This window comes from Pagrus major, chromosome 17, assembly GCF_040436345.1.
Source record: "Pagrus major chromosome 17, Pma_NU_1.0".
Classification (NCBI taxonomy): Eukaryota; Metazoa; Chordata; class Actinopteri; order Spariformes; family Sparidae; genus Pagrus; species Pagrus major.
The window spans coordinates 29,448,556-29,463,875 of NC_133231.1; the positions used below are offsets into that span (position 1 = coordinate 29,448,556).

At 41.2% G+C, this 15,320-nt stretch overlaps 1 protein-coding gene across 1 annotated transcript; it reads left to right on the top strand.

Annotated features, from left to right (window-relative positions):
- The first annotated feature begins 4,957 nt into the window (after nt 1–4,957).
- On the top strand, nt 4,958–6,772 carry lingo4b (leucine rich repeat and Ig domain containing 4b). The gene has a single exon (XM_073486044.1). It carries the CDS (start codon nt 4,958–4,960, stop codon nt 6,770–6,772), a length of 1,815 nt encoding a protein of 604 aa, XP_073342145.1.
- The last annotated feature ends 8,548 nt before the right edge of the window (nt 6,773–15,320 follow it).

A 15,320-nucleotide genomic window follows, 5' to 3' on the forward strand; every position in this document is an offset into this window, starting at 1 on the left:
CTTGTGTTATGAAGTACAAGCTTAAAACAAAACTGGAGTTCACTGGTAAAACAACCAGAATAGATCTCCAGCACAAGCTAAGTTATTTAAAGAGAGGCAGAACATCACTCAGAAATGCACCTAGTTTACATTCTGTAGTTTATCAGGCTCTGATAACAATAGAAGAGTCAACAAAGACGGATGATTCAGTAAGTATTTTGGCAGGCACTTCTGTCTGTTATCAGCGATTCTTGTGTTTTTAGACTCAGATGAAACATGATATTCATCCCCCCCGAGCAGTTTGCACTACATAAATTACAAAATCTTTACAGAGCAAAGACTCAGAATAGAGATTTTCCAGGCTTAAGAGATATACTGTCTAATTATTAAAGACATTAAGGTGATAAAAACAGAATCATCTGACATGATGCAGTTCTGTATTATCACAGGTTTGAGTTTGTGAATGCTGTCTGCTCTGATTTTTTTTAAAAAACGCATCATTAATAGAAACAACCAGTGGCCGTGCGTAATAGAAAATAGTTAGCGTAATTAACACCGTAACGCGACACTCATGTGACTTTGCGCCACGCAGGGTGACAAATACACGTGGAAATTACAAATGCATTTATTCCCTCACTTTCTAATTTTGACGGACGGGGTCAGTCCTGGTCGTGACTCCGGGGTCAAGGCCTCTGGCTCGACTGTAGCTTTTATAATGTGCGCAGAGAAGCAGAGGAGGAGTCATCCTGATTCCTGATTGGCCAGAAGAGCTCGGCAACTGACAGCCCACCCGCCCGGGATATGGCACACCTGTCAGTCCATGTCTCTCACAAGGTGGCTCAGGGGGGATCAGGACTTTTTAAATTGTGAGCCCCTCCCATGTATTACTCACTGAGAGGGGACTGAGAAGACTGATACTGGCAATAAATATGGGCTTTTATCCATCATGAACCCAAAATCACTCTGTTTACATTTGAATGTTTGCTTCCAAAGAATGGGGGGTTGGAAAAACAGCCCAGGATAAAATGTTGGCATTTCGTGTTTCTGCAAACCACATACATGCTCTCATATGTATGTGTTAAAGGCTTCACATTGATTGACATCTCAACAAAACATATCAAGTTTAATGTCTTGACGTGAACGGGATGTTGCCACTGGATATTATTTGACAATGGACCACAGCATATAAATATAGTAAAAACAAAGTAAAACAGTATGAAATTGTGTTGTCCTTTAAGGTCAGTTTGTTTATTCAGTCATGAAAACAAAGAGCGTTTGTTTATTTCAGTATAATCTCTCTCTTCTGGTTTAAACTTCTTCCCCAAACTATAGAGTGCACCTTTAAATAAATGATATAGTTCTTTAAGGCACTACCACCCTACCATATAAGACAAACTTAAAAGACCAAATGCACTACACCAGGCATTTAGATTAAGAATTACTCTCTAAAAATGAATAAATAGAAGTTAGAATTTAATTATTACTGTGTCTGTAATCAAGAAAAGCTTCCAGCGGTCGATGGTAACTTGGCTCTAGTGCAGATTTTAATAAAGTGCCAGTATCTGTGTCTGGTCTTGTCTGATATATCGGTCTGAAAGGAGTCCTGGGAGTCTAAGAGCACAAGTGCTGTGTTGGGACTCGGCGCTCGCAGCCAGCCAGTATAAGAGCTGTTTGCATGAGGAGCAGGGGATGAGACAGAGACTGTGCAGCTCTGGGACTGTCCACAACTCTGTCGCTCAGCGGAGAGGCTGCAGCGAGGGCGAGTCCACACTGTCTGACGCTGGAGAGCGAGAAGCTGCAGGTTAGACTCAGTCTGGTTCTTGATTGTCTGAGCTGTGTTTTTGAGACATAACTTTGTCCTGTTTGTTGAGTGTAGTTTGTGTTTCTTAGGCTGTTTTGTGCAGTGGGGAACATTATAGGAGCTGTGTTATGTTTTGTGCTTTTAGTTTTGAGTGGGGGTTTGGAGACTTTATAGGTGCTGTGTTAAGAATGAGAATTGATTTTGATGGTTAGTCACTTTTGTTGCACGTACCGTAGCTGGTCTCAGCGGTGGCTCTTGGAGAGGGAAATACATAATTTACACACATTTCCCAGCACTGGTTTATTCAACTGGCAAAGGCAGGACAGGAATAATGTAATTATGTAATATTTCACCACGCAGCATTTCACATCAGTAAGTCGCTTTTTTTGGACTCCTTTCTACAAAAGTGTGCAAGTTGTGTTCACTCTTTACTCAATACAGCATTATTGTTTAATTCAATCCATTTCTTGACAGTCAGGATATTGGATCAACTTGGTTTTAAGCCTATTTTTCTGTTTTATGGTCATGTTTTCTAAACCTGAATTGTGATTTATTTATTTTTAATTTTTTAAAAATCTCTTTCCAATCGAGATCTATTTTTTTGTTAACCCATAAGAACCCAGACCCATTTTAGGACATTTAAAGTGGACATTTAGGACATTTAAAGTGTTTGTTACAAGCGTCTCACCATGGGTTCTTACGGGTTAAAGTATTTCACCCTAAACAAAATATGTCTCAAAAACAGCTTCTGTAGAATAATTCATTTATTTTTTAAGCGCTAGTTCCGTGATTTTAAATTTAAAATGTGATTCAAAGTATTCTTTACTTAGACCAGTTTAGCCATCGCTTCGTCAACATTTATGTCAATGTTTGACGTTAATTTCTCATTTTGAAACAAAGTTTTAAAGTAAAACAATCATATTAAATAAAATGTGCTGGTTTTGAGGTCTAACATGACCATGCTGTGATAATAAAGGCATTTTAATCGTTTGTCCAAAGAGCACCTCTAACAAAGACAGTTTGAGTCCAGGAAGAGCTTCTATCCTTACATTTTTTTGAGAAAATATAAGTAATCTTGTAAATTCTTGGAGACGGAAACTTTCCAATGAAAATGAAATTTTAGTTTTGGTTTCACTTAAGGAGTTTTACTTTAATCTCTATTTAATCTCATTCTGATTAAGATCTCTTTTTATAGATTGACATTAGAACAAGAATCATTCACAAGCACGAGTCACCAACAGAAACAATTACAAGAATCATGAAAAACATCAAATAGCAGAGCTTTAAAATCTCAAAGTTAAGACTCTGGTTTAAGTTTGCAGCTCATTCCATTTTAAAAAAGCATCATACCTGAACCCAGTTTGCCAACACTTGTGTCTACATAAGAGATATCAAAGGTTAAGTCATTACTTTATTGTCAACTGTAGTTACCAATTCAAAATGAAAGATGAGATATGAGGTAGTTTGGCAACTTCAACAGTCGAGCCAACACTGTTTCTGATCTATTATTCTTTCTAAGAATAATGAAGTTACAAGTGAAGTCATGTAATCAGCCCCCAAATCTCAAGTTTCTGTGAAAAGGCTTTACACTATTTACAGCACATTCTACCTAGAGACTTATGATTCAGATAGGGAAAAAAAACTTCACAAAAATGTTCTGTAACAGCACAAAACCTCAGTGAGTCGGGATAAACATATATGCAATAGATCCTGTATATAAAAGAATAGACTGATATATCTCCCGTCTTTAATTTGTGATCATTTCTATTCTTTTAAATTAGTTGTAGATAATCATTTGGTATATAAACTCTTTTTATTCAGAAAAATCCCTCACCCTGTTGCTGGCTCTGGCTACAGTTGGCATGCCTTAACCCAGATGCCTGGCCCAGGGGGCAAAGCTTTCATCCCACTGAGGCCTCATCTGCTCTGTGAGAGACGTCACGCGTGAGGCTTGGCGCACAAATACTTAAAAAAAAATATTTAGGGCAGATCATATGTGACACTTCATGGGGTGTTATGCACTGTTAATGGTACTTCCCCAGTCTTTGGTTGGATAAAATGTCCTGAGTTGAAAAGTGCGATGTATTCTTCGATAAGCAGTTAAGTAGGGATTTTGTTGTCTGTGGTACAGAGATGTAGGCCGGTCTTATCAGCTGCGACATCTGCTTCATATTGGGTTCACTCTGCTGCTCTAAATGTGTGCTTTTTGTTGTGCTCGCCAGCATATCAAATGACAAGTGTAAAAAAAATATGTTACGGGACTTTGTCAACAGTAGGAAATGGTGTCACCTTGTTCTTGTCCTGGTCCTGGGGTGTTTGAAATGTCATTCACTGTTATATGGCAAGCTCAAAATGAAAGCAACTATTTTTCTCCATGACATTCTCAATGAGGCCAGCTGTTCCAAAATGAATCATCAGGAAATTTTACTAGTTGGAGCACCAGGCTGTTGAGGTGAACATTGATTTTAGATGCTGTTTTGTGTTTAGACACATTTCGTTAAGTCTTGTTTTTCTGTCTCTCTTCTGTCCAGGCTACTCTAAAAGGGCATGTTATTGACGGGACCACATTTCTACAGAGGACTTAACTCAAGTCTGATTCCAACTTGACTGCGACTGGTTATGAAAATCTGCACTCGGAGACTGAAACGGTATGTGTTTACTCAAGTTTAAACTAAGCCATGCAATCATATCATGTTTGGGATTTAAAGATATAATATGTGCAATTTCTGCATCAAAATGTCTGAAAAATGAATAGTCCTTTGATATGTATTTTGATGAGTTGTGTACCTACATTATCACAAATGATTCTAACAATATTAAAACACAGAGAAATCCATAATGTTCTTAATATAATGGTGTGTTTAATTTGGTTGCCTTTTGCTATAATGTCCTGGGAAACATCAGATGGTATGTCAGAGAGTTAGGCAGGAAGCTGGTTGTTTAACAATGAAGATAACAACTTGTAGATCCCAACCTACTTCATAATGTCATCAAACCACCTCTTTTGTTTCCATTGTTTTGATGGAGAGACTCATACTGTGTGCTTAACACTGTATTTCTAACTCAAAAATAACGTGAATTCAAAATATTGTACAGACATGAACATTTCTGCATTAATTGTCAAAACATCAGAGCTAATGTGTTTATGTCTGCATCTCTTCTCAGGCTGGGGGTAAGATGTTTGTGGAGTCAGTCGTCCGATGGGGGGCTTGGAGCATCCTGCTCCAGTTTGGACTGTGTGTATCTGCAGCAAGCTGTCCTCCACGCTGTGTGTGTCGACCTGAGGGTAGAGAAGTGATCTGCTCTGGCAAACATTTGAACTCAGTCCCCGAGGGCTTTTCCAGTGATGCCAGGCGTTTGGATTTATCCCACAATAAGATTAAGACCGTGGGGCGCCGCCAGTTCTCCAGCCTCCCGCAACTTCAAGACTTGGATCTCAGTGATAATATGATCTCCATGATTGAGGTGGAGGCTTTCCAGGGCCTACAAAATCTCAGGACGCTTCGGATTAAGAATAACCGACTCAAGATCATCCCGGTTGGGGTGTTTTCTGGCTTGTCCAGTCTGCGCTTTCTGGATTTGAGCCAGAATGAGATTCTGGTCTTCCTGGACTATACCTTCAAAGAAATGACGAACCTGCAAACGCTGGACGCAGAGGAGAACGACTTGGTCTTCATCTCCCAGCGGGCTTTCTTTGGTCTGCAGAACTTGCAGGAGCTCAACATAGACCGCAGCAACCTGACCTCTGTTCCCACCGAGGCATTTTCTCAGCTCCAGAGCCTAACACGTCTTCGCATGCTACGTCTTACCATTACGACCCTGCCCAACAATGCTTTCCGACGACTCCACCGTATGCGTAGCCTCCTGATTGCAAACTGGCCAGCACTGGATACGATGGCTAGCAACAGCCTGATCGGTCTTAATTTGACCACGCTTGTCATCAGCAGCTGCAACCTAAGTGCTATTCCTTACTCAGCACTTCGTCACCTGGTGTATTTGCGCTTTCTGGACTTATCCTACAACCCCATCACTGTTATTCAAGGAAATATGTTAGGAGACCTCCTGAGACTCCAGGAGCTTCACCTGGCAGGGGCGAGCCTGCTAAGAATAGAGCCAGGAGCCTTTCGGGGACTGGCCTACTTTCGCATGCTTAATGTGACATCCAATCAGCTCACTACTTTAGAGGAGAGCGTCTTCCACTCTGTGGGGAACCTTCAGGTGTTGCGGTTGGATGGGAATCCCCTAGCATGTGACTGCAGGCTCATTTGGGTGGTCCGTCGCCGATTGCGCTTGAACTTTGATGGACATCAGCCCACTTGTTCATCTCCTGATGCGGTGAGACAGCGTGAATTCAGAGACTTCTCAGAGAAGGAGCTCCCGAGGCTGTTTACCTGCCGCCCAGCCCGTATCATGGACCGCAGGCCGCAGGAGGCGAGAGTAGAGGAGGGCACTACAGTTCTCTTCTCCTGTAAGGCTGATGGGGATCCATCCCCATATATCACCTGGATCTCATCCCACAAGAATGTGGTTTCTCCAACAGGACGAATCAGAGTTTTGCCCAATGGTACTCTAGAAGTGCGTTTTGCCCAAGTTCAGGACAGCGGCACATATCAGTGCCTGGCGGGAAACGCAGCCGGCAATGACAGCCTGACTGTTGGTCTGTATGTGAAGGGGCTCCCCCGTAACCGAACCATCCCTTACCTCGCAGAGGAGGGGTGGGTAGAGCCTTCAAATCCCCAAGCTGCCAACTCCTCAGCTCAAATGGCCAAGCCATACCCATTTGATGCAAAAACCCTGATCATCGCCACCACCATGGGCTTCCTGTCTTTCCTCAGCTCGGTGGCCATCTGTTTTGTCTTCATGTTCTTCTGGAGCCAGAGCAAAGGTCAGATCAAGCACACGGCAACTATTGACTTTGTTCCCCGGTCTTCCATGGGTGGTGGAGGAGGGGACGGAGGTGACGGTGGCAGGTTCACCATGAAACTCATTTAAAGCCAAGGAGAAGGTGAAATGGGTCTTCATAATGACTGTGGACTCTCCCCATTGGGACACTCAAGGACAGACCGGGACCTCTTTTCAAAGGCCCCTTTGAAGGCAAATCAGAGCCAGTTTGTTGGGCTTATGCTGGCCCTCTTCTAATTTTAGAGAGGAAAGTTACATCTCAACAGCCACTTTGCTGTGTTATCTAACTAATGAATATATCATGACAGCGGGACAGAAAGATGTTAACAGATTTTTTTGGCGGAGTTGTCTCATGGTTGCTGTTCGTTCTTTTACAAACCTTTACTTTGGATAAGCAGATCTAATGTTTTTTTTTTATGTAGCATGTAATTGTAAAATAGTTCTAATTTTCACAGATATTGGGAATAACACATGAATACAGCTCAGTTTGACACGTGTCAAAGTTTGTCACTTTCAGGTGCTTGTTTAAACATTCACATTGTACATGTGTGCTCAGTTTTTACGTCTTCACTTGCCAATACAAGCCAAGTAAACATTTGCCCCTGTTGACCCTCACGTTGCTATTTCTGCTTACCCTCAGAGGATCATGTCAAAGACTGCCGATTCAGCACTGGCTGTAAGACTTCAACACATCAATATGTGACTACAAAGCTTTTGATACTGGCAATAATTATATGGAATACACTAGCCAAATAATTTTAATTCTCAACTTAATGGTTACATTTTGGACATTTTGGAGCTTTGTTACATGCTGTATTGATGATGTGCATCATGTTATGTGCACTGCTTACTTTAAATGATCATGTAGCAGAAAGAAAGTAAAGAGACTGATAGCAAACTTTATTGTACATAGGAATGTATCCTTTCCCCATTTCATACTTAAAACAAGTTTTTCAGGTCCAAATTGGATCACCGTCTTTCTTTTTGTATCATTTTATCTTGTAATGACATTAGATGACCCTTTCAGAAGATGATCAGCTATGATTTCTCCTTTTTTTATATTCTAGAAACCAACTTTTTTTTATTCTTTGCCCACACAAACACTGAAACTATGTGCCTCAGTAACATTCTCACCATCGACAGAGAGAATGCTCACCTGATCGTTGTCATCTTGTAAATATTTAGGTCAAGGGCGTTTGTGTGCGCTCGGTTTATTCTATCATTTTATCTAGTTCTGGGGATTAGTGTCTCTCAAATATGCCACTCTTGTAGTGTATAAACGTAACTGTGTAGATGCACTACGCACAAAGCAATGCTTTATTATGCCATGAAAAGAGGATGTAAATGATCCACACAAACAGCACTGACATGTTTGTTTGCTATCTTGTTCATAAATGATTTTTTTTTTCCATTTCACTTCAATAAATGCCTGTATTGAAGCCCGCCTTGTCTGTGTATCTGTGGCTGTGTGTGTGTGTGGATTGCCTTGCATCGTTTTATGTAAAATATTTTGGAATGGTATCAAAATGAGGGGAAAAATGAATCCAATCATCTTAAAACCAATCTCTCAGCAGATCTTCATCTGAATTCAGTCCATTGTTGGGGAAATTGGCAGGAGAGGGACATATTTTCTTGCATAACCAAAGCACTTAATCTCTGTGCTGTGAGTCCATTGTGAGGACTGTGTGTTCAGTTTAAGACAAAAAAGTGGCCGTGTTGCCCTTTTGGTAAGACAACAAAGCTACAGCTGGCACTGAGCCACACAGACGTACATTTGTTTTCTTTTTCCAGAGTGAAGACGGAGGATTATGTGTGCAGAGGAATACCGTCGTGACTGTTTTCTCTCAGAGCCACGTGTCCCCCTGATGAAATACGAATGAATCTCTTTAGACATTTATAGGCATTTCCTGTCTCTCCTGCTGCATTCCCTTCACTGCTGACTCCCCATTAAAAAAACAGAATATTGCACTTGAGAGTGATAAGCCAAACATTAACCAATGAATTACTTCGCCTTAGTACAGTTTTGAGACATTCAGAGCTCGGAGTGGATTCACCGAACAGAAACTCATTCTGCCCGTCTAATGCAATCGCCCAGTATAACCCAAAAAGAGAAGGAAAAAAAAACTGATAATCATGTGTATGAGCAGAGATTTAAACCCTTTGGATTACCTCTGCATGTCTCAATCTGTTATATAGGTCTGTCTGGCGGGTGCTATCCTCCGGCCCAGCTTGGCCCGTCATATTATCTATTTTAATACAACTATTTGCTCCCATTGGACAGAAAGCCAAAGGGGCAGATTAAAGTGGTGTTTATAAGCCACTCCCCCCCCCATGACTGACATGCACACACCATGAGAACATTACGGTCCCTTGGCATCTGCTGTTTTGGTAGTTTCAGGCTCCTCCTCCTCCTGGTTTTGAAGGCAAAGATGGGAGCCTTTTCTTGACAACAGGAGGCACATTTTACATTTTATTGTAGGAATTTGGCTGACACTGTTCCACAGAGCGAGAGGGGGAGTAGGCTTAAATGATTAGATCACTTAAATTGCAAGCAGCAAAGCTGAATATTCATGCGGCTGCAGTTTATGAGAGCTGCTTGCTGGAAGTGGAGTAACAAGAAGCAGGACACTTGTGTTCATTATTGAGTTCTTTTCCTGATGAACACAGAACAAGGAAGTTAAACATATATATAGAAAAGACAAATGTTATTCCAGAGTCATGTTTTCTAACTAAATTGTACATTTTTCTGCACTCATTGGTTTTAAAAGGAGAAAAATCAGTACAAAACCTCCACCGGGTCTCTAATCATTTTTTGCTATTTTGGTCTTGAAAATGTCTCTATTAACTCCCCCAGCACCTCTCACCGTCTCAAACACCACTTTGCCTGGTTCTGACTCAGCTGGAAATGACCTGTACTGCAAGAACGTGGTGTCTGTGCAGCCCTTCAGTGAACAGATGAGTGGTGACGAGAGGTCCTTGAAAAGATGAGAGAGAGAGAGAGAGAAAAAAAGGCTTTCCAGACAAATTACTGCATGACTCTACATATGAACTCATATAAGTAATAATAATAATCTCTGTAGGGGCCTCTAGGGCGGCTTTAGACACACAGACATTCATTTCTCTGCAATGTGTATTACACACCAGAAGATAAAACCAGGTTGGTTGGTTTAAATCATAAACATTTTACCTTTCTGAGATTCCTACAGTGACTCAGATCTACACTGTCAGGCCTGGTTTCCTTTTCAGTCTAATGTAATGGCTGCCTTTAAAAGAACAGTTCATCCCAAAAATTAAAAATACATACATGTATGTGTTCTCTTATTGCTGTTTATCCATCTAGATTGTTTTGGCAGGATTTACTGAGTTTTGGAGATGTTGGCTGTGGAGGTCTGCCGTCTCTCGAGTATTGTATAAATAGATGGCACTCAGCTTGTGGTCCTCAAAGCGCCAACAACAAACAAACAAACAAACAAACACAAAATTCAAGTTACTCAAGACAGACCTTATCGTGCGCAGTTTCATGTATGTACGTAAACGTTAATGGCGTCTTCCTTGACTTCCTTAACTATCTCAGTTAGCCAGGTTAGCTAACCTTGACTTGTCACTTGTCACAGTAGTTCTCTGTGGCCAATGTCTCCAAAATTCAGCAACTCATCCTGAAAACAATCTAGATGGATAAATGGCACCACAGGAAAGAGGAAACATGGCCTTGGTTATGTGTTCAGGTAGGTTTTGTGAACTGGGTGCTACTTTTGTAGGTAAATTGTTGTTTTTCTGAGGAGATTCAGATTATTTACAGTTACTTAATGGCTGCATTTATATTGTATAGTGCTCTACAATTTCTATTCATTTAAAGCGGACCTTTAAAAGTTTTTTTGGATGAATGTATTATTATGGAGTAAATGGTATTGCACAATCTAATGGCCATAGAATAATGACACCATCAGCTTTTAGATTGGTTCCTTATAAAACCTTAGCTTTCACAATGCAATTTTGTCTGCCACGGGGCATGAAATCTCCCAGGAAATGAACCGGTGATTCAGTCAGGCTGGCGCCCTGGCACCATTTCTATCTGCTTTCATGTCTCCATTTAAGACTATTCACAATTTGCAACTCTAAGGAAAACTGAAACAACCTGCTTGTCTTTTCAACAGCGGCGGTAACAATAGCACCACTTAGAAATGCTCGGGAGGCGGACGTTGTCTGTTTCCAGTTAAACTATTCACAAACTTACAGCTCATACACCAATTACAGTGAGCTACCATGCAAGACACTGCATGACCATCAGGAGCAATTCAAACTTCGGCATTGCCGAGTGACACGTCAACATGTGGACAGGCGGAGCTGGGGATCGTGCCGCCAATCCTGTGATTAGAAGACAACCCTGTCCACCACTCTTTGTTTGTGTTTCCACTTTCCCCATTTTATTTCTTCATATCTGTCTAGGAAAATGAAACAATTGTTTGTTGAAACACTTTTCCTGCCTCGACTTGTCACTGATCCTTCTGGGTTTGGTAAATATAATTGTTTTTTGTGCCATGCCCTGGTTTTTCCTGGGTTGGGATCAATGTAATTAGAATTTTGATCCCACCAGAGAAAACAGACAGGGAATCACCCAAAAAACAATTTGGTTTAATCCTCTTTGGAGTGTCACGTACCAAATTTCACGACAATCCATCTGATGGCTTTCAGGATGTTTCACTTTGGACCAAAGTGTAGGATCGACTGACACTGCTGTCCATCGAACCACACGGCTACTGCGTCTGCAATTCTGCTTATTTACAAGTCAACTTTCTTTGTGACAGGTAAAAGCTTTTTAAAAAGCTTTGTGGGAATTTTGTCTCCCTTTTGTTAATGAAGTAATCAGTGACTTGAGTCTGTGTTTGTATTATTAAAATTTGTATCACATGACTTTATCCCTGAAAAACTGAGACAACTAAAAAACAATCACGCAAATAATTGAATTCACAATCTTGTGTATGTGTTGAATATAAAATCATTGCACACGTCCAGTGTTATCCTGCAATCCACTGGGTTCATATTGATTTCTACCAGCAAGTGGTGCTACAACCACAAATTTAAAGGGATCCTTTACATTTAACAAACATTTGCCAATTTGTTTCAATTAAGCTTTAAGTGATTTATTCGAGGAAAGTCAAGTTAATTATTAAGAAGAGGCCAGTGTCATTCATTAGCTGTCTGCACACACACACACAAACGTGCACACACACACCCAATACTCAATAAAATACTCGCCAGATTAATCGTATGAACGTCCGACCTTTTCAATCACATTGTGTTGTGTTTTGTTTTAACCGAAGGTTTCAGGTTGACACCCGATTAGACTGTATTTCTAAATGCCTTTGTGGTTTTTCTCCCTTTGTTTCTGTAATTAACTTATTTTGTTCTTGTTGAGATGTGAGGTGTTATGGGCTGCAGCTTTTTTTAAATTTAGGCTGCACAAACCATGTTTATGAACGATTTATTACCACTGTATCACTGCACTTCATTATTTTATCACATTGCCGACGTAAACAAGCATTTAACACCATTAGAAAACAATGTTAGTTGATGCGAGTGTTACTCCCTGTGTTAAAAAGAAAACATGTTTTTGATTTTGGTGGTGGGGTGACTGTGTAAATAAGAATCACAGGCTTCTGCCATCAGTCATTATAGACAAATAAAAAATAAATAAATCCACCGGCCTCCAAATCCATGTGATCCAATTATCAGACTTGTTTTTATTTCAGCTTTTAGAAAAAGGAACAAACAGGCAAAAAACAAGTTTGAATGGAGGTGATTCAGAGCTGAATGCGAAGAAGTTAATTGAGTCATCTTCTCCTGAAATTGTAACCTTGAACGACAAAAGCACAGCAGGTGATTTCACCAAAACACCTTCTACAAGAGACAGCTGATCGGTGCAGTCAGCTGCTGAAGGAGGCAGAATCACCAGCTCACAGTGATGACACAAAGATTTGAAAATCTTACTTTTGCTTCCATCTAGTGGTTGAAATCTTCCCACCCCAGCATTGCCCTCACTGCATAATAGAAAATGACATCACTGCTGAGTGAGGTCATACAGTACTTGCAACAGACATGAACGTTTAAACATAAAGACCAAGATGTTTCATCGCCTCTCTGTATAACTGATGTTAACCCGTGCCAGGAAGCCAGGAAGAAGATCACCAACTGATAAATACGATCAATACTGTGACGCAAAACATCCACTGAAGGCTTTTTTAACTGTATTGTTCCTGACGTGACGGATTCAAACTGGCCATGTACATCAGATGATTACATCTTTTATACTTTTCATGGTTCAGGTTAAATGTGTGTGACGCAATGAGTAAACCAACTCTGTTTGAGTCCTAAGACTTACATCCTTGACTGACATTAAAGTTTTTGATTTAAGGGGCGACATGGAGCGACGATTAAGGATTTCTAAAGATGATTCAAAAAGGGGGAAATTGCTCCCCTCCTGTGTGGGTTTTCACAGGTTTGTTTCTACCGAGGAACCACCTGCGTGTGCTATACAGAGCTGTATGAAGTGAAGAAATACAGGAACGTCTCTCCTCACTTCTTCAGAAGAGACTCATGCTGTTTTTCCCCTGCAAGAAGCTCACTGCTCACAGATTTCTCACAGAAACCCAAAATGACGTTTGAACACAGGCAGCAATGTAGCAGGCTGCCCCTATAATCACTGTATCATCATATAATACATACACATCATGTGTAATCAAGAATATAACAAAATAAGGACATATAAGTGTTATCATATAGTGTTATAGCTGTATTATAAACAAAGATGAGTGTTCATAGCTGGAGTCTTGCAGAGTGAGAGTGCCCAGAGAACAATCTACTGCTCAACATCAGCAAAACCAACAAGCTGCAAGGAGGCAAAGACACAAACCCCTGTCTGCATCAGTGGATCTCAGGTGGAGCAGGTGAAAAGTTAAAGGTAGGAAGATCTTCCTCTGGCATGGTGCGTGCACGGCCCAGGACAGAAAGGGCGTCACTGGTACCACCTACAGAGCATCTGTGACATCAGTGAAGTGAGATTTCTGCACAGAGCCCAAAGGAAACTAAAAGACAACACCCACCCCGGCCACAGTCTGTTCACCCTGCCGCCATCTGACAACAGATACAGAAGCATCCGCTGCCGTACCACCAGACTACAGAGCAGCTTCTTTCCTCAGCCTGAGAGGCTCCTGAACTCATCCTCAACAACACTCAACGCTCCATAAAATAGATGTAGCAGGACTCAAGGACTCCAACATTGTTAAATCTACCTTGTACCTTGTTATAATATGTCTCAAGGCCATTTGAATAACAAGGACAAGTTGCATCTTGCTGTTGTTGAAGCCAGTCTGAACTCAGAGTCATCAGAATAATGAAACATTAAAACCCAGCTGAACAACAGCTCCTTGTGTGGAGTAAAGGATGAGGAAAACATTGATACTGCGCCACAATTATGTTGCAGCTTAGGGGTCCCGCCTGGACCGTGACGAGGCAGTTCTGTAACTTGATCAGTCTGAATAGATATTTGTGATCGAAGCCAAAGAGGGAATGCCAAATAAAGGACAGGTGGCATTTTAAAACCACGTACATTCCTAATCGTGCTCGGTTTGCAGATGTTTCTGTCACTTTCTGGGGAATCTTTCTACAACATTCGGCAATTTCCTGAAAAATGGAAGCATCTGTTTGGTTGCTTCCCACTCAGAGGCATTCACCATTTAGAGTGGTTCAATTTTTTCAAATTTGACTCAATTAACTTCACAAATGCAAGCGCAGCACAGCCAAACTGCTGATTCATTCCCATTCAGGCACTCAGGCACTATTGACACATATTGATTAGACATTACAGTAGCAGCAGCTGCTGAGGCAATATCATTATTGGCAGCTGGTGTGAGGGCTTGTGTGCAAACATTTAATGGCCCCTGGCCTTTAGGATCATATCACACCTCTGAAACACATGTGGAATTATGAAATGTAGTTATTCCACATATACATTTGGATGTGCTAATTGTTTACCCTTTAATTTTTTTAGCGTTAACGGCAATTTCTCTTCTCCGATGCTCTCTAAATATCATTAGAAGATGAAATATGTCAGATATTTTCAAAAAGCTGGATCCTGGACGAGAACATTTAATAATCTTTAGCTTTTTAAGCAATGAAACATGGAAACCAGATGAAAAACAACGAGTAACATCATTTTTTTAAAAAAGGTGTAGCCGGATGCAAAAACATATCTGTGAAAATCATCTTTCACTGTCAGCAACAGGTATGACGCGTAATCCTCCACGCCTGCGACCAAAAGTGATGCGTTTGAAGGCATTTTTTTGCAAATCCCACTTCTCACTCCTGCGTCCCCTGCTGAACGTCTACACTCCCCCCCCTCTCTCTTGTGCCTTTTGTTTCCGAGGTGGAGCCTGATACCCCGACTTCTCCAAACTGAACCGCCGGCGGAGCAGACGGACAAGATAGGACCGGGACCAGCAGTCGGTGGCACAGATCTGGCACGCAGCAGATCGGGGAGGGACCGTTTTGTTTAGAGGCGGCTTGCTAGGAAGAAGAAGAGGGATTTTGTGGACGGGTTGATAATTTTGTTTTTTTACACACGGCAGAGCTCCAAGGAAAG